Raw genomic sequence first — 17,451 nt, forward strand, 5'->3', positions numbered from 1 at the left:
GGGAACCCCAGTTAAGGGGTTGGGCTCTGGTTTCAGGTTGAGGAGGAAAACGGACAAAGAACTATAGGTACCAATAGCCCCCTCTCCTCTCCACTCCACCCCACCCCCACCTTGCCCACAGCCAGCAGCCTGGGGAGCAGGCAGGATGGCCAGAGAGACAACCGCATCCTACTTGCCACCTCTGGGTGCTCTTGGCACCTGTGGGAGGAAAGTGTCACCCATTTTGCACACAATTACTGAGCTCAGAGAGGTTCATAATCTGCCCGAGCTAGTAAACTGTGGAACTGAGATTTCATTCTGGCCAGACCAGACGCAACCCAGAGCTTGCCTGTGCTGCATGGAATGAACCCACCAGCCTGAGCCGGCCCACCCGGAAACTGCCCGGCAAACCCTGCTCCAGCTTTAAAACTGCCTAAGCCTTCCCAGGAGTCACTGGGAGTGCAAACAGTAAACTCACTGGGCTGCTACCCGAAGGGTTGAGAGTTCAAGTCTACCCCCAAGGTGCCTGGGCAGAAAGGCCTGGTGAGCTATCCCCGACCCAAACAAAAGCCATGGACATTGTAGGGAGCACAGTTCAACCTGATGCACGTGCTTGCTGAGTCAGCATCAACACCCCATCCGATCATTGGTAACTGCGTGTGATCAGCCAGCGTCTCAGATGGCGCGGCGCAGGCAGACCACCCACCCAGGCTCTTGTGAGCACGCAAGTTCTGACCTGGGGGTTCTAGGGTAGGCCAGGGATATGCATTTTCAGCAAAATTCCAGGTGATGTGGATGCTACTGGTCTGAGGACCACACTTTGAGCAGCGAGAGGCCCGGCCAAGCACTCCCCCTCTCTGCAGACAAGTCAAAGGGACAACACTGTCTTCATCCTAATCCGAGCCCAGCATCCTCCGTCCATCCTGCACACACGCAGCTGCAAGGGACACTCAACTATGGGGCATCGGAGCCAGAGTCTATCCCACCCAATGGTCAGGAGTGGGCAGTGGGGGATGGACTCAGCGCACCCCGGTGAAGCTCAGCGAGCCCCAAGGAGACCCACAGACTCCTGGCCATGGCCGAGGGCCTGGCCTCATCCCTCAGAGGCTGGCCATCCAGCCCCCTCCCCACTGGCCAGCCCCTGGCCCTGATCAGTTCATAGGGGTCCCCAGTGGATGCAGCCGCAGCTCTGGCTCCGGTGGATCAATATTGAAGAAGGTGATGGCGGCAGCACTCCGGGCAAGAGGTGGGGGGTCCCGGGTGGCCTCTCCAGGCAGCAACAGCTGGGCTGTGAGCTGCAGGCCCGAGGAGGCCCCCGAGTCAGAGTCCAGGTCCGAGTGGGGCAGGGGCAGGGCTTGGACGTGCTGCAGGCTCAGGCCCGGCCTGGCACCGCTGTGAGAGGTGCGCATGGACGGTGAGGCAAGGCTGGCCTGGTGCTCTGCAGGGCAGTGGGGACAGGGCAGGAATCTCCCGAGGGCCCGCTTGAAGTCCCGCATAAAGAGCGGGTAGATGATGGGGTTCATGGTGCTGTTACAGTAACCCAGCCACGTGAGGACATCAAAGAGGTCTGGGGAGATGCAGTCACACACGGCCTGGGATGGGAGTGGGTCACACCTGGGGTGAGTCGAGGACACCGACCACCCTACTGACCCCAGGGGGCAGTCCACCCACCTCCCTCCATACCTGGGTTGGGGTGTGGGAGGCTCGGGGCTGCCCATGCTGTGGCCTTACCTGCACGATGTTGGCCACAAAGAAGGGCAGCCAGGTCACAAAGAACATGCCCAGCAGGATGCCCAGCGTCAGGCTGGCCTTCAGGGCCTTCCTGCTGTGCGTGGTGGCCAAACGCCTGCTCTCCGCCGACTCCATCCCAGGACGTGGGGTCCGGGGCACCTGTGGAAGAAGACCACAGGAGCCAGCCCCAGGGGGACCCTTAGTCCCAGCCTCAAACAGCCTTGGTCCCAGTTCTAGATTGAACCCTAAGACCAGCAATAAATTGAACCCTGATCCCTGTCTGAGCCCCAACTGTAGTCCTGGTCTGAGGCCTGACCCTGCTTCAGACCAGGCCCTAACTTCACTTATGATCATGTTCCCAAACTGAACCCTGACCCTACCAGAACTCAGCCTCATCTCTGAACTCAGCTGAAGCCCCACCCTTAGCCTTAGATGAGTCCTGACCCCAGTAACAGACTGACCCCTGACCCCAGCAACAGATAAAGTCCTGACCCCAGCAACAGACTGAGCTCTGACCCCAGCAATGGGCTGAGCTCTGATCCCAGCAATGGACTGGGCCCTGCTGGGCTGAGTGGGCCCTAACCCACATTTCACAGGAGTCCAGAAAGCTCATGACTGCCCCAGACACAAATCAGAATACCTCAGAAAAGCAAGCATCCTTGCAAAGGATGGCACCCAATGTTGGGTGCCATCCAATCGACTCTGACCACAGCAGCCCTGTGCACAGGAGAATGAAAAACGTCGCGGTCCGGGGCCACCCTCAACAGTTGTTTCTAAGCTTCAGCCCACTTTTGCAGCCACGGCTAATCCATCTCCTAGAGGGCCTGCCTCTTTATTGTCGCCCCTGCCCCTTAACAGACATGATGTCCTTCTCCTGGGACTGGTCTCTCCTGACAATATAGGTGAAGTATGTAAGAAAAGTCTTGTCATCCTTGTCGCTAAGGAGCACTCTAGCCTTACTTCTTCCAAGACAGATTAGTTTGTCCTCTTAGCAGTCCATGGTCCTTTCAATGTCCTCCTCCAGCACAATTCATTCAAACGCATCGGTTCACCTACGGTCATCCTTATTCAGTGGCCATCTTCCATATATGTATGATGCAATGGAGAATGTTATGGCTTGGGTCAGGCGCACCTTAGTCCCCAAAGTAACACCCTTGCTCTTCAATCCTCTAAAGAAGTCTTGTGCTGCAGATCCACCTAATGCAATGCATCTTTTGACCTCCTTACTGCTGCTTCCGTGAGCACTGATTGTGGATACAAGTAAGACAAAGTCCTTGACAACATCAACATCAGGTGAACATATGTTCACCCAGTACAAGTCAACATATGGTTATCATGAGTCCCAACACCTTCCAAATCCTGTGATGCTAAAAAATTAGTCGCCATTGGATAGTGCTTGAAAAAAAAAAAGAGAAACTGCTACCTCTCCAGGTCTTAGTAGTCTCTTTGAACCCTCTTTGCAGTTTGGAGTGATGCCTTCACCGTTGCCCTCAGGCTCCACAAATAGAAATGCTTTTCCCAGAACTATGTGCACACAACCCATGCTCGCCACGAAACCTATTATCAATTACGATGGATGCCAGAAGCCTTGAAATTTACAACTCAAATTACACTGTGGCGCGTCCAACATCCCCATTCTCAAATTTGGACCATAAGAAGCAGGGAGTGGGGAAAGGGGGCAAAGAACTGCCCCCAGAGGCACAGAGAGGTTGATAGCGCATCACAAGCTGAGCACCGGCAGCCCCTAAACCCTCAAAGGCAATCCGAACTGGAAGACCCTTTAGCCCCATTATTCTCTCAACTTTTTGAAGCTCAGGAGCCCTTTGAGAATATACTGCAATCTATAAAAATCTCTCTCCAGAAAATAAACAGCATTAAATGTTTACACATGGGCACACACGTATGCATTCCCCACACTTTCAGAGGCCAACTTGAAGCAGGAAGCCCCAAGGGGTCCATGCAACCTCTCCTTGAAGTCCTGTGTGGTAGTCAATCTGGACTTTCATCTCCAGATTTCCATGAAGTGAGAGCCATGGCGTGTACCATGTCAGTGATGTTCCTGCACACAGGTGTGCCCACCTGGTCATAAGTGATAGAGAAGGTGTGCGCTCCCCCAAGAACACACCGAGGTTTGCAAGCCAGGGATTCCCCCAGCACTCCCCCAGCCTAGCTTAGCTCCCGAGGCAGTCAGCGGAGGCTTAGACATGGGGAGACGAAGGGGTCAAGAAGAGGCAGGAAGAGAACCAGATTCCCAGGCAACCTTCTGCAGATGGAAGGGGGGCGGAGGAGGCGAAGCCAAGAAGATGTGTCATCCCTACGGAGCAGCAAAGCCAACACCCCCCCACCCACTCTCACGACTGAGCTCTCTCTCCAGCCCCTACGCCGCCTTTCTCCCAGCTAGACAGAGACAGCAATGTTGGTGTCCTGTCCATGGTGCTGAACACCAACTAGGCTTTAGGGCAGGAGGAGGAGGTGGGGTGGGGGTAGGGGGTGCAAAAATACGTCCTCAGCTCCTACCTGAAAGGATGTAGGTCCGAGTTCACCCAGAGGTATCTTGGAAGACAGGCCTGGCTATCTAATTATTAAAAACAACTTTTTAAACCCCTATGGAGCATGCATATAGTCGACAATGACTGCTTGTCTGGGGGAACGGGGAGGGGGAGGGGTAGTGGGAGGAGACAGGCAGTGATGGGAATGGGAGGAAAAAGAAGAGAGACACTATAACCACCCAACAAAGTGCTCAGAAATCTGCCTGTGCTGCACCTCAAGGACAAGCCCACCAAAGAGCAGCCTAAGAGAACCCTGGCTCCCCCTCTCTTGGTAGGACATCATCATGTGGAGATAAGAGTTGGGCTCTTAAGACACGTAATATGGCTTCAGATCCTGCCTCTACCACTGACTCAGCCATCTCGAGGGGCCATCGATCCGATGGGAACAAGGCTGGGCTTTGGGAGTCACCGTGGATAAAGACTGCATGCACAGGTTACATGCCAACTGCATGATGCCCGTGGTGTGGTTCAGTGATGTGTGCACAGGACTGGGGTCGCTGTCAGCACACCATGGCCTGGTCCTTCCGCCAGCAGCGCAGGGTTCTCCAAAGCAGCCCCGATGTCAGTACACATGCTCTGACTCACCAGGCTCCAGAGCAGAGCCCGCATCTCGACAGCTCAGGGATGCTCTCCTCCAGCCCCAACCCACGCCACCCCACACAAGCCTGCTTTCTAGAGAGGGAAAGGGCGTCTGCGTTGCCTTCTCCTCCTCTGCTTTCTCTCCTCTAGGGTGGCCTCCAAAGGACCTCAGGGACCCTGCCACTGTCAGCCTAGAGGAGAGGCTCACATTCCCCTCAAAGAATCCCTTGAGCCCTCCCACATCTTCAAACCCCTGCCATCCGTGGGGAGGGTCTGGCCCTGGAAGGTCCCGCTCATTCAGGTATCTGCTGGCCCCTGGCAGCACTGTGAGGGGGAGGAGGCAGCCCTGCCCTGATCAGAGCTTTGAGCCACTGGGGACCTGAGGCTCTAGGGATGTACTAGAGGGGATCTAATGTTGCGGGGCTGATAGAGAAGAAGAGCTGATATTTACTCCCCAGTCTTTCTGGGAGGGACCCCAGGTTTTCCCTCCTCTTCTCTCCAAGAATTGACAAGAGGGAGGAGAGGAGCAAACAGGGCTGGCGAAGGTAGGGGACCTTTCTAAGCTCAAGCCAAGGCCCCGATGACTCCACAGCAGCCCCGTTTTCAAGGTCACAGCCCTTGAGACCCCTATGGAGCACAGTGCGGCTCTGGGTTGCGTCAAAATCGGTTTTGTTTCAGTTCTGTATCAGCATTTAATAGTCACTACTTCACTCCTGCTTGATTATTCCCATTTTGTAGATGAGTCAGTAGAGGCTCTGAGACAAAATAACTTGCCAAGGGTCATACAGCATATTAAGTGTGGACCAGGAAGTTCAAAGCCATTTCCAGCTCCCAAAATTGTGCTTTTCCTGCTTTACCACGCTGCTTCCCTATTCAGAGATCGCAGCCACAGGTCCGTCAGGCAGGGTCACACAAACCCCGTGTGTCCCCAGTGGCAACCACCAGCTCATACGCCAGGGTCAGGCTCATGTCAGCCTCCACCATCCACCGACTCTCTCCCCTGTAAGCACCTCCAGAGCCATGGCCTATTGGTTGCATGTCCCTATGTGTCCCCGTTAGAATGACAGAGTGACAATAGACAATCTTGCCAGGCTCAAGAAACCCAGGGATTACCAGAGAATGACTAAAAGACCGGCTGCCTTTTACACCCTGTTGTGTAGCTCAAGTGTCTTGCCTTGACCAAGCTAATGAATTGATTGGCTGGGCCTTTCTACTTACCTAAATTAAAACTAAGCAGATATAAGTTAGAAAGAAAGGAAGGGGTGGGAGGGAGAGGAGAAAACACCTGTGCTCAGCATGAAGGCAGGAATGCAAACAGAAACCATCAACGCCGTGGAAGCACATCTCACAACAGCTAAAAGACAGAAACATCTGAGCGTCCACCAACAGATGCCGGCCAACTCAAGTGTGGGTCATGCACACCATGGAGTACTATGCAGCTGTGAAGAGGAATGGAGTCTTCGGGCATGCCCCAGCGTGGATGGGTCCTGAGAACATTATGCCGAGTGACATGAGCTCCCGGAAGACAAGCACTCTATGACCTCACTTATAGAAATGGGTGGGGTGGGCTTCTGAGGAGGCATTGAGTTTCTGCTCCGAGTGGTGGTCACATTGGGAAAGGACGGCGATGATGACTGTCATCAGTGACACTGAACTCTCCATGCATGTACACCTTGTCGTTTAGTTATGTAAAAGTTTACCACAATAAAAACTTTAACGTGTTCGGATGGCTGCCCTTGCGTGATTCAAAACGCCGGTCACCATCTAATCTCAGCGTGAGGATTATAAGCACAGACTCTGGAGCCAGACTTCCTGGCCCTGTTACTGACCATTGACCGACCTTGGACACGTTCCTGTGCCTCTCGGGCCTCGGTTTCCTTCTTTGTGAAATGGAAATGAGGAGTCAGGATGAGATTAGATACATATGTGACGCCTGGGACACAGTAAGCACCGTCTCCTAACTTACCCACTGCCAGCAAGTCAGTTCTGATGCACAGCAACCCTCTAGGCTTTCTGCGGCTGTAAATCTTCACGGGGGCGGGCGGCCTCATCTTTCTCCCTAGGAGTGGCTCATGGTTAGCAGTCCGAGGCCCCCACGTCTTCTTAAGCACCATGTAAGGGTTAGCTACCATCACCGTTGAAGTTGTTTCATTTGTGCCCAGTTCCACTCTTTATAGAATCTTGCAAACCCTTTTTTTTCAACAACATGAAACACAACTATACACATGGACGTCTCCAGGCAGAATGCACAGAAATCAAACGGACCCTAGCTGCAGAATGAGGCGCTGGAGAAGCCCAATGCCATCAGCTAAAACCAGGCCAGAAGCTGGTTATGGAACAGACCATCAATTGCTCATAAGTTCAGGGTGACGCTGAAGAAAATCTAAACAAGTCCACAAGAGCCAAACTAAGACCTAGAGTCTATCCCCCCTGAATTTCGAGAGCATCTCAAGATCAGGTTTGCTGCATTGAACACTGATGACAGAGACCTGACGAGCCGTGGAGGACATCGAGAGCATCAGTCAGGAAGAGGGCAAACGGTCAGAAAAAGACAGGAAAGAAAGAAAAGACCAAAGTCGATATCAGAAGAGATTCTTGAAACGTGCTCTTAATCATAGAGTAAGTGGCTAATGCAAATGGAAGAAATGATGACATCAAAATGCTGAACAGAAAATGTCAAAAGGCAGCTCAAGAAAGCAAAGTAAAGTATTACAATGAAATATGCCTAAAAATTATATCCTGCCTTTTCAATGCCTTCAAGAGGTCTGTGCAGCAGATTTAGCCAGTGCAATGTGCCTTGATTTCTTGACTGCTGCTTCCATGAGCACTGATTGTGGATCCAAGCAAGACAAACTATTTTAACAGCTTCAATCTTTTCTCCATTTTTCATAATGTTACATGTTGATCCAGTTGTGAGGATTTTGCTGTGCCTAACCCAAGCCATGCTATTTTAATTGCTTCATATGCATGTGAAAGTTGGACACTGAAGAAGAAAGAGTGAACAAGAATTGATACATTTGAATTATGGTGCTGACGAGAAATGTTGAAAGTACCAGGGACTGCTAAAAGAACAAACCTATCTGTCTTGGGAGAAGTACAGGCAGAGTTCTCCTCAGAAGAAAGGATAGGGAGACTTTGTCTCACATATAGGAGGGTAACCCCCCCAAAAAAAATGGAATTTTTTTTCAAAGCTATGTATTAAAAAAATTTTTTTAAACTTATCACCTTCAAAGGACTCTCCATTACACTGGCAAATGAATACATTTGTCAAATCTGCGATTCCATTCTTGGAAACATTTTTCAAACACATCTGTATAGAGGGCAGACAACACCGCCTCGTTTTTATCTTCACCTCCTTTATGTCATCAAATTGCTGTCCTTTCATGTCCCTCTTCATCCACAGAAGCAAAAAGAAGTTTCACAGAGCCAGGTCAGGTGAGTAAGGTGCATGGGGCAAGAGAGGCATGCTGGGTTTTTTGCCAAACACTGCCACACTGAGATGGCTGCGTGAGCAGGTACGTTGTCGTGGTAGCAAAACCAGTACCCCATCTGCCACAAACCAGCCCTTTTTTGTCACATACAATGCTGTCTTTGTAGAATCTCTAAAAAGAAAGCTTGATTAACAGTCTGACTTGGTGGAATGAACTCCAAATGCAGTACGAGTCAACATTTCCATTCATTTGGGAAGTTGATGCATGTCCAGATGAGGTTTGTTATCAATTGACATTTCACCTGTTTTGAAATGAGGAAACCACTAGTACACTTGAGGTTTTCCCACAGTGCTGTCCTTGTAAGCTGTGTTCAACATCACAACAGTTTCTGTGGCATTTTTCCAGAGCAGGAAACAAAAATTCCCAGCCCCATGCTGTTTTCTTAAATCGGCCATCACAAAAACCGAGGTTCAAGTGAAACTGCTTTCATGAAAAAATTCACCGTGACCAGAGAGAACCTTCCCAGATGATGCCACTGGGTGCACTAACTCAGAGGGTGTTGCTCCATATTCGCCTACTGGGAAAAATGTGTACTATGAAAGCTCCTCCCAATGGAGCTTTTTTCCGGTTTTCAAACCAGTCTAAGTGCCCCCGGGGGACGGGAGTGTCCTTGGCTGTCACCTGATGCAGAACGGATGGCCATGTCATCCCCTTTGAAGCCCCTGATGTTGTGAGGTGTCCATTCCCACTCACAGCGACCCAGGCACGACAGAATGACACACTGCCCGGTCCTGCCCCGGCCTCTCAATAGTTCCTATGTTTGAGCCCACGGATGAAGCCACTGTGTCCATCCATCTTGTCGAAGGACTTCCTCTTTTTCACTGCCTGCTATTTCACCACGCATTGTGTCCCTCTCCAGGGGCTGGTCTCTCCTGACAACATGTCCAAAGAATATGGGATGAAATCTCACCCTCCTTGCCTCTAAGGAGCATTCTGGCTGGACTTCTTCCAAGACAGATTTCTTCCAAGACTAAAACTCCTGAGTGGGCTCAGCAACCTTTCAGTTCACAGCCACCCCCTGATCTGGTGTGTCAGCAGGGCTCCGAGCTAACAGGACAGGCTTGTGGAAAACCCTCAATCAGTAGGACTGACAGACACAATGACCACCAGAGTGGGCTCAAACGTAGCACCAACCATGAAGATGCCGTGGAATCAGGCAGCCTTTCATCCGGCTACACTCAAGGGCCCACTGTGAGTGGAGCTGATGCCACAGCCAACAACTCCTACCCAGGGGCCCAGGGAGGTGACATGACTTGTCCAAGGTCATCCGCTGTAAGGAGGAGGATGCAAGATTTGAAACAAAACCGGCCTGACACCCAGCTCATGCCCCCAGCCCTGCCCCAGGGGGACTATTCCAGGCCCCCTCAATCCAAGCAGCCGCCAAGCCTGCCAGCCTCACCTGCTGCCACTCCATCAGCCCCTCCTGGCTCCGCCCCCTCCTCCCCCTCAGAGATATTTCTGTGATCGAGGCGGCCTCCTCTCGGGGATGGAAGGGAGGCTAGATCCCTAAGACAGAGGGAGGTTCAGTGCGGTGAGTGGGGGGTAAGGAAAAGGGAGGGGAGGAGGCGACGTGATAGACAAGGAGAAGTGGGGAGGAAGCAGAAGGAAGAAGGGGAGAGGTGGGAGGGAAAGGAGCGAGGAAGCAGAGGAAACAAGGTACAATTGAAGAGAAGGGCACGGCCACCACGCTGATGCCAAGAAGTCAGTTCTGACTGAAGGCCACCCTAGAGGGCCAGGAGCACCGCTCCGTGGAGTTTCCCAGGCTGTAACAGTTAGGAGAGCAGCCTGTCACATCTTCACCCCCACTCCCATCCCCCACCCTGCAGTGACTCTTGGACTTTTGGTTCGTAGCCACTCCCCGGCTAAAGCTCCTCATCTGGGCCACGGAGGCCCAGGAACCACAGCAGAGAGAGCGCGAGGCTGAGAAGGCAGCGCAAGGTGCCCTGCTGGCCCTCTTCCTGCTCCTCTCCAACAGCTATGGGCTCCCAGCGCCACAGACACCCTGCCCCCGGGATCTTCTGGAGGCAGAGGACCACCCTCACATGGTACCCACCTTTCACACATACACACACACACACACACACATTCCTCTGCCCACGCTGCTGACTCCCCACTGTCCACCCCCAGCCTCAAACCCTGCCTCGGTTCTAAGCATGGCCCCTTGCTCTGGCCCCAGGGCTGGACAGATGGAGGAGCCCCATAGTCAACCAGAGGCTTTTGAAACACCACTTACATAAACTGGCATGTGGGGGTGGGGGGCACTAAAAGTGCTCCCGGCTTCTACCGCAGAGGAACTGGGCCCCAGGGACATGTCCCCAGCTCCTTTCCAGGGGGTGGGGAGAAAGGAAGAAAGGGGCCCCTGGTGGCATAGTGGGTTGTAGGTTGGTCACAAGGTCAGCAGTTCGAAACCAACAGCTGCTCTGTGGGAGAAATATGAGGCTTTCTACTCCTGCAAAGCTCTTTGGTCTTGGAAGCCCCCGGGGTCAATTCCACCCTGTCCCATAGGGTTGCTGTGAGGGAGAACTGGCTCGGTGGCCCGGAGGTTTGTGTTCCCCTCTGGGGGTGGCTGGAGGCCAGGTTGCACAGGGAAGCCTTGGGGAGGAGGTGCAAAGGGTCTGGCACATTCCAACTTTTGTTCCTGCCCCCAGCCAGACCTTCTGGTCCAGGCCTGAAAGAGCCTCTCCCTCAGACCGAGGTTGCTCATCCTTGGGGCAGGACGGATGGTCTGGGAGAAGAGGGTGGTGGTGGTCCAGAAGGCTGTAGCAGAGGCAGCAACCCAGGAACAAATTCCCCAGAGGCAGGCAATTCCCAGGCAGTAGGGAGCCCAGGGGCTTTAGGAAACCATGCTGTGAAGGAGTCTGGCATTCCACCTTTGACTCAGGGGAGTGGGCTTTCCAGAGAGGGCGGGGATTCAGAAAGGCACATTCCTGGCTGTGAGCTCCGTGGAGCAGGGTCTGGGGCTATGAACACTCCACCTACCCTTTGGCTTCATGGGTCAGTGTGATGCTGCCCCTGCACCTGTGACACCATGGACTGTGAGTTAGTTAATTGTGCCAGCCTGGCCGATAATCACAAGTGGGTCTGGTTGAAAGGCGGAGGGATAAATGGGTGGTGAAGCCTCGCCTTTCTAGTTCTCGGGTCTCTTGTTTTGTGATGGTTGCATCGGGTGCAGCTGCCTTAGCAGTTCCCTGCTTCAGCTTGCAAGATGGATTTCCTACAAGACATCCCCAAGGAGAAGCCACATGGATCTATCCCGATGCAGTCCTGGGTGCTGGAGCAGCCATGTGGAGACCCCTGCCAGTGCTGAGATGCTTACACGTTCACTGACTCAGCTTTCCTCCTGCAGTCGGCATCATTGCCTCTGTTTTGTGAGGTGAAGGACTTTGTGGACTGGTGTTGGGTATGGGTTAATGTTGGACTTGTGGACTTGGGCAGCATTGGGTTGGGATGTTTTCGTGATGCACATTTTCTTTGCATAAAACTCTCTTATACGTGAGTTGCTGTGGATTTGTTTCTCCAAAGTACCTAGACTAATACAGACTGTGAATTCTGATTCCCACTGTCACGCTTCACGATGGCGTCCCTGGTCAAGGCTGTCTCCCAACTAGAACAGAACCCCCCAGCAGGCTGGACCGCGTTGGTGTGTTCTACTCACTCGGACTCCACAATCCTGAGCAAAGTGGGCACCCAGGAAACAAGAGTGTGTGAACGGAGGCTGGCAAAGCACTCAGGCTCAGTCATACACAAGAGCCCATCCTGAAGGGGCAGGGGCAGGAAGCGCTGGGAATGGATTGGACACCCAAGCCAAGGGCAGCCGCGTTCCTCGCGCTTCTTCCACAGAGCACCTACTGAGGGAGGGCCTTCAAGGCGCCTCGCACTGTCTTGGGCACTGGCAACAGAGCACTAAACAAAAAGCAAGGTCTTTCACGACTGGAAGGATAAACACCAACTTGGGAGTTTCCCAAGGGAAAGCTAAACAACGGACTAGATGATTGGCAGTATAGACATATGTGGTTGGCAGTATAGACGTGTGGTTGGCAGTATAGATGTGTGTGGTTGGCAGTATAGACGTGGGTGTAAAGAAGGGGGAAGTTCATAAGAGGAAAAAGAGACGGAGGGGGGAGGGTTGATGAGTGGTTTGAACTGTTGAGTGTAGAGCTGATGGTCTGAAATGTAAATTACCCGTAATCCAATTGGAAAAAACAAGTGAGATGGCCAGACTTTGCCTCCCATAATTCAGACAGTTTATCACGGGGGAACAGCTGGGTAAGTCAAGGGTTCCTTGCTAAAGAAGACACACAATGAGACGGACCGACGTGGTGGACTGGCAAGGGACTGACGGGGCAGTGTTCCATTCTGTTGCACGTCGGGGGGGCTATGAGTTGGAACCGACGTGGGGGCACCTAACATCCAGCCATGTGTTTATGCTGCTCATTTACATCTACCTTTGTGTCTGCAGCTACTAAAAGGAAAGGGGACAAAGACTAGGTCTCATAAAGCTTATACTCTAGAGGGGCAAAATAAAGGCATATGATTTAGCTAAGTACATGTCAGGCTGTGGTCTGTATTGATGAGAAAAGGAAGCCGGATGGAGGGTCCCTGGGGAGGGTCCCTTGGTGGGGGGTGGGGGTGGGGTGGGTGGCAGTGACTGCTCTTGGTAGAAGCGTTCAGGAGTACACCGGAGCAGAGGCCTGGGAGAAGTGGTGGGAGTTAGCGGTGAGCCCTCGGGGGTGTGGGACAAGGGCACCCCAGGCAGAGGGGACAGCCAATGCAAAGGCCCTGAGGCAGGAGCAGGGTCAGCCTGTTGGGGAACAGCAAGGAGGCTGACGTGGTTAGCACAGAAAGCGTGGGGAGGAGGGTGGAGAAGAGGAAACCAGGAAAGGAGCAGAGGGCTAGAGGCCACGGAAAGCAAGACCACTAGAGAAGGGGCAAGAGAGAATCGGGCTTGCATTTTAAAGGGTGTTGCTGTGTTAGACCAGAGTGAAAGAGTGAGAATAAGGATCACCCAGTCCCCAGAGGAAGGGGCTCATCAGGCCAGGTGGAAGCGATGGAGAGGTGAGACGAAGTTTGAACTTGGCGGTCCTTTGAAGGTTACGATAGGAGAATTGGATGTGAATGGTGAGAAAGACAGAAGCCCAGTTGGCCACGCTGCCTCCGAAGCTGTCAGCCTGAGCCACGTGAAGACCGGAATTCCTGTCCACTGAGAGGAGGAAGGCTTTGGAGGGCAAGCTCTGGGGCTGGACAATCTGAGGCTGAGCCCAGCGGGGCGCGTTCAATAAGAGGCCCAGTCTCAAGACAATGCTTTAGGAATCATCGGGTGTCCATGGCATTTTCCAGCATGAGACAAAATGAGAGCACTAAGGGGTGGACGTAGGAAGCGTGGACAGGTCAGAGGACTGAGGCCAGGGATGCCCGGGTGAGGGGTGGGGCAGGAGGGACCAACAGACGAGATACAGCCAGGGAGGTAAGAGCGATAGTGAGTCAAGACGGAGTCAATTGCCCGTGCTGCTCAGACAGTCTGAGCTGGGACCCTACTCGCCCGCTGAGTGGCCTCCATAACAGGCTGGCGGCAGTCCTTGCCCCACCGGCTTGTTTGTGGGATTAGTACGCTTGGCTTGGTGCCTGCCACACAGTGAGTGCTAAAGACTATGCGCTGCAGCTGTGAGCACCTGGGAGAATCCTGACCAGGTGCGGAACCAAGGGCTCAGGGTCAGTCCCGGCAGCCAATTCATTCGAAGGAAAGAAAGCTATGTGTCAGGCACTGTTGGAACAAGAACCCGAGCTCCTCCCACCCCCAACCTCCCCATAACTAATTTCTCCTGGCTCACGAAGTGTGCGTGTGCAGGATGGCTTCAGGGGGGTCAGTTGACAGCCCATCAAACAGCATTGGCCACGGAGGATGAGCACGTCCCCGACCTCTCCGGTCCTTACCCAGTCCTGCTGGTTAGGGCATGAGGGAGGTCTAAGGCTGACGATGCTGGGTCTTTCACACCCTCTAGCACTTAGCAAGGGGTAAGCAGACCTTGAACTTAGAGATGTCAACTCGCTTCTGGGGCTTCTTCGCAGAACTGGTGTTTGCCATCGCCTCCTATTAATAGCAAGGAATCCTGATTTTCCTTTTCCAGAAGAGCTGTGAAGCATTCTAACCAGTGTAGGGAAGGGACAAGAGAAGGGAGGCAGTGGTTTAAAGAAAACCCAGTAATGAGTTCAAGCGGCTTAAGGGGCATGAAGGAGGGTAAGGCAGATTCTGAGCCAGGTACCGAATGTCTGACGTTTGGGGGACACTCCTTTAAAAGCACCCTGGGTTGGCGTCTGAGGACCCAGGGCAGCCAAAAGCACGACTGAAGAACCAGGTGGGGGTCACAGCCACCTCCTGAGCCTCAAGAATGTTCTCCAGGGCTGCAGCTGAACCTCCTGCACCCAGGGCCTGGTCCCCTGGTCGATCCCCAGCTGCAGCTCTGGGCCTCACTGGTGAGCTCAACAGACGGCTGCTCTGGGGCTCTGCCAAGGAGGCTGTCAGACTTTCAGCCACGAAGAGATGACACTTCATGCAACCCGCCCTCCCCTCCAGGAGCCTCCTCCAGCTGAGGCGACACCACATGACTGGTAGGGCCATTAGGACTGTCTCAGGGCCTGGGACCTAACTCTCTGGGATTTAGGCCTGGCATCTCTTGAGATGTCAACAGGACTTGGGTTCTCTGTGTCAGGAACAGTCACTCCACTTCTGGATGCAGAACCTTGAGCAATAACGCCTGTCTTTCACAAGTACTCACTGATCCCCACCTAGGGACAACCATCACCCACTTGTCACTTTGTCACTCTGTGGTGGCTTGCTTATCGCTGCTGCTGCCAGCTATCCCACTGGCATTTCAAATACCAGGAGGATCTTGGACACATTTCAGGGAGCTTCCAGACTATGGTAGGCTAGAAAGAAAGGCCTGGAGATCCACCTCCCCAAATCAGCCGATGAGCACCCCATCACAGAGTACCATCCACTACAGTGCCGAAAAGACAAGCCTCATAAGTTGGGCAGCCCTCAAAACACACAGCAGCCTCAATGGACCCAAACATTACCAGTGATCTAGGACACACAGTCACGTTTCACTATGTGCGTATGAGGTCACCGTGCATACGGATTGGAGCTGACCCGGCAGCAACTAACAAGGGCACCTGTGAGCTCTGGTCTGCCCTCCTCAGGGCGGCGCTTGCATTCAAGTATGGAAGAGCGACAAGAGACAGGTCCACAAGTTAGAGAATGGCAGGAGGGGAAAGGGTGGTCAGGGGTTGCTCCTGAGAGCTGACCCAGAGTCAAGCAGGAACAGAACTGCGAGGCGAGCATGCCAGGCGAAAAGAACAGCAAGAGCCAAGAGCTGGGGCCAAAATAGGCCTGAGGCCTTCTAGGAACTCCTGGAAGAGCCCCGTGTCTGGTGCCCAGTGATAACCTAGGCGGGGGAGATTCCAAGAGGAGCTCCCTCTGTGTCTTGAAAACAATCAAGAAGGGGACTGGAGCAGAGGAGGGCCAGCATCGTAGGTGTTTTGTATTGCGCTGGCTTCTGGGCAGCAAACGCGGTAGTAGGGGAGTTGAAATAAGGCCAAGAGGAGCCAGTAGGAGTTCACCCAGGAAAGGAAGAGGGTGCTTGGATGGGGAGCAGTGGAGGCCAGCCTGCACTTGTACGTGGCAGCACCAACCGGCCTTGCTAATGGGTGGGAGAGCGTGAGGGCAAGAACTTACTCCTAGACACTGTGATGGTGACACCTGCCAAATGGGGAGGAGTGGGAGACAACAGGTGGGGCCAGGGGGAACAACCTAACTCCAGGTCGCGCTGGACCTTCCAGAAGCCGACTTCGTGGACAGTCAGGCATTGAGTTTGAAGTTCCCACGAAAGACAGGATCCGGAAACGCCCCAATGCCCAGTGGATGTCGCATGGCTGCTCCTTCCCATCCCTGTAATCCCCACACACACCCCGGCGCAACGTACCCCGGGTACATGCCGCGTCTCCAAAGCCTGGTTAGCCATGCCCGCGCTGAGACACGCTACCTGCACCGCCTGCTTGCGGGCGGTCAGCAGGATCCTGCAGTAGGTGAAGCAGATGGCGCCAGAGGGCAGGAAGAAGGTGACGCCGGACGCCACGAGGACGAAGGGCAGGCTGGCCAGCAGGCGACACTGGCCTGGGGCGGGCGTCCGCACGCGGCCCAGCTCGTGCCAGCCCAGGAGCAGGGGCAGGAAAGAGGCGAACGCGGCGAGGCTCCAGGCGCCCAGGACCAGCGCCAGGGCGCGCGGGGGCGTCATGCGCAGCTTGTAGCGCAGCGGCGAGAGGATGAGCAGGTAGCGGTCCAGACTGATGAGGCAGAGGTTCAGGATAGAGGCACTGCAGCACATCACGTCGAAAGCGGTCCAGAGCAGGCAGAAGCTGCGTGCCAGCACCCAGCGCCCGTACAGCGCGTTCAGCATGGCGGGTGGCATCACCACCAGCCCCACCATCAGGTCGGACGTGAAGAGAGACACCAGGAAGAAGTTGGACGTGTTCCGCAGCGCCGGCTGAGTGCAGATGAGCGCGATGAGCAGCGTGTTAGCCGCCGCGGTCAGCGCGATGACCGCACACAGCGCAGCTGCCACCCAGCCGCTGCCCCCCGGGGTCGACGGCGGTCCCGCTCCCCAATCCGGGCTGCTGCGGTTGGAGGGGCCCGGCTCTGGGACCATGGGTCCGGGGGTGGGAGGTGTGGACGTGAGGTCCGAGAGGGGTCTCTAGGACGCTGTGGAGTGGTGAGGAAGAGCAGGTAAGGAAGAAGTGGCTGGTTAGGGGCGCAGAAACTGGACGGGCGTCCTCGGAGGACAGGGGGTCCCCTGGGGCGCGGAGAGAAGAGAAAGAAGGGTTATTTGGGCTCCCCCAGGCGAGGGGGCGGGGGCAGAGGCACCTGGAGCAGGAACTGAGAAAGTTTGAGGAGGGGGACGCCGATGGGGTGCTGAGAACTCTTGGTGGGAACAGGCACCAAATTAGAAGCCTGGGGACGCGGGATCACCCTTGGAGGTTGGATGGGCGCCCTTGGGTGGGAACAGAGCCGCCTAGAGGGAGCGGGCGGTAAAATAGAGGACGGGCCCGGGAGGTGGGCGCAGGGGTGC

The 17,451-nt window shown here is 54.3% G+C and overlaps 1 protein-coding gene across 1 annotated transcript; it reads right to left on the reverse strand.

Annotated features, from left to right (window-relative positions):
• Positions 1-130: 130 nt before the first annotated feature.
• On the reverse strand, positions 131-17,200 carry HTR6 (5-hydroxytryptamine receptor 6). The gene is made up of 3 exons (XM_045299194.1): positions 16,369-17,200; positions 1,711-1,869; positions 131-1,571 (listed from the first exon to the last, which is right to left on the reverse strand). The coding sequence occupies exons 1-3, from the start codon at positions 17,029-17,031 to the stop codon at positions 1,131-1,133; spliced, it is 1,263 nt and encodes a 420-aa protein (XP_045155129.1). The 5' UTR covers positions 17,032-17,200; the 3' UTR covers positions 131-1,130.
• Positions 17,201-17,451: the final 251 nt, after the last annotated feature.

The sequence above is a fragment of the Echinops telfairi genome, unplaced genomic scaffold (assembly GCF_000313985.2).
Source record: "Echinops telfairi isolate 266 unplaced genomic scaffold, ASM31398v2 ScPeMD7_7457;HRSCAF=8495, whole genome shotgun sequence".
NCBI classification, from domain to species: domain Eukaryota; kingdom Metazoa; phylum Chordata; class Mammalia; order Afrosoricida; family Tenrecidae; genus Echinops; species Echinops telfairi.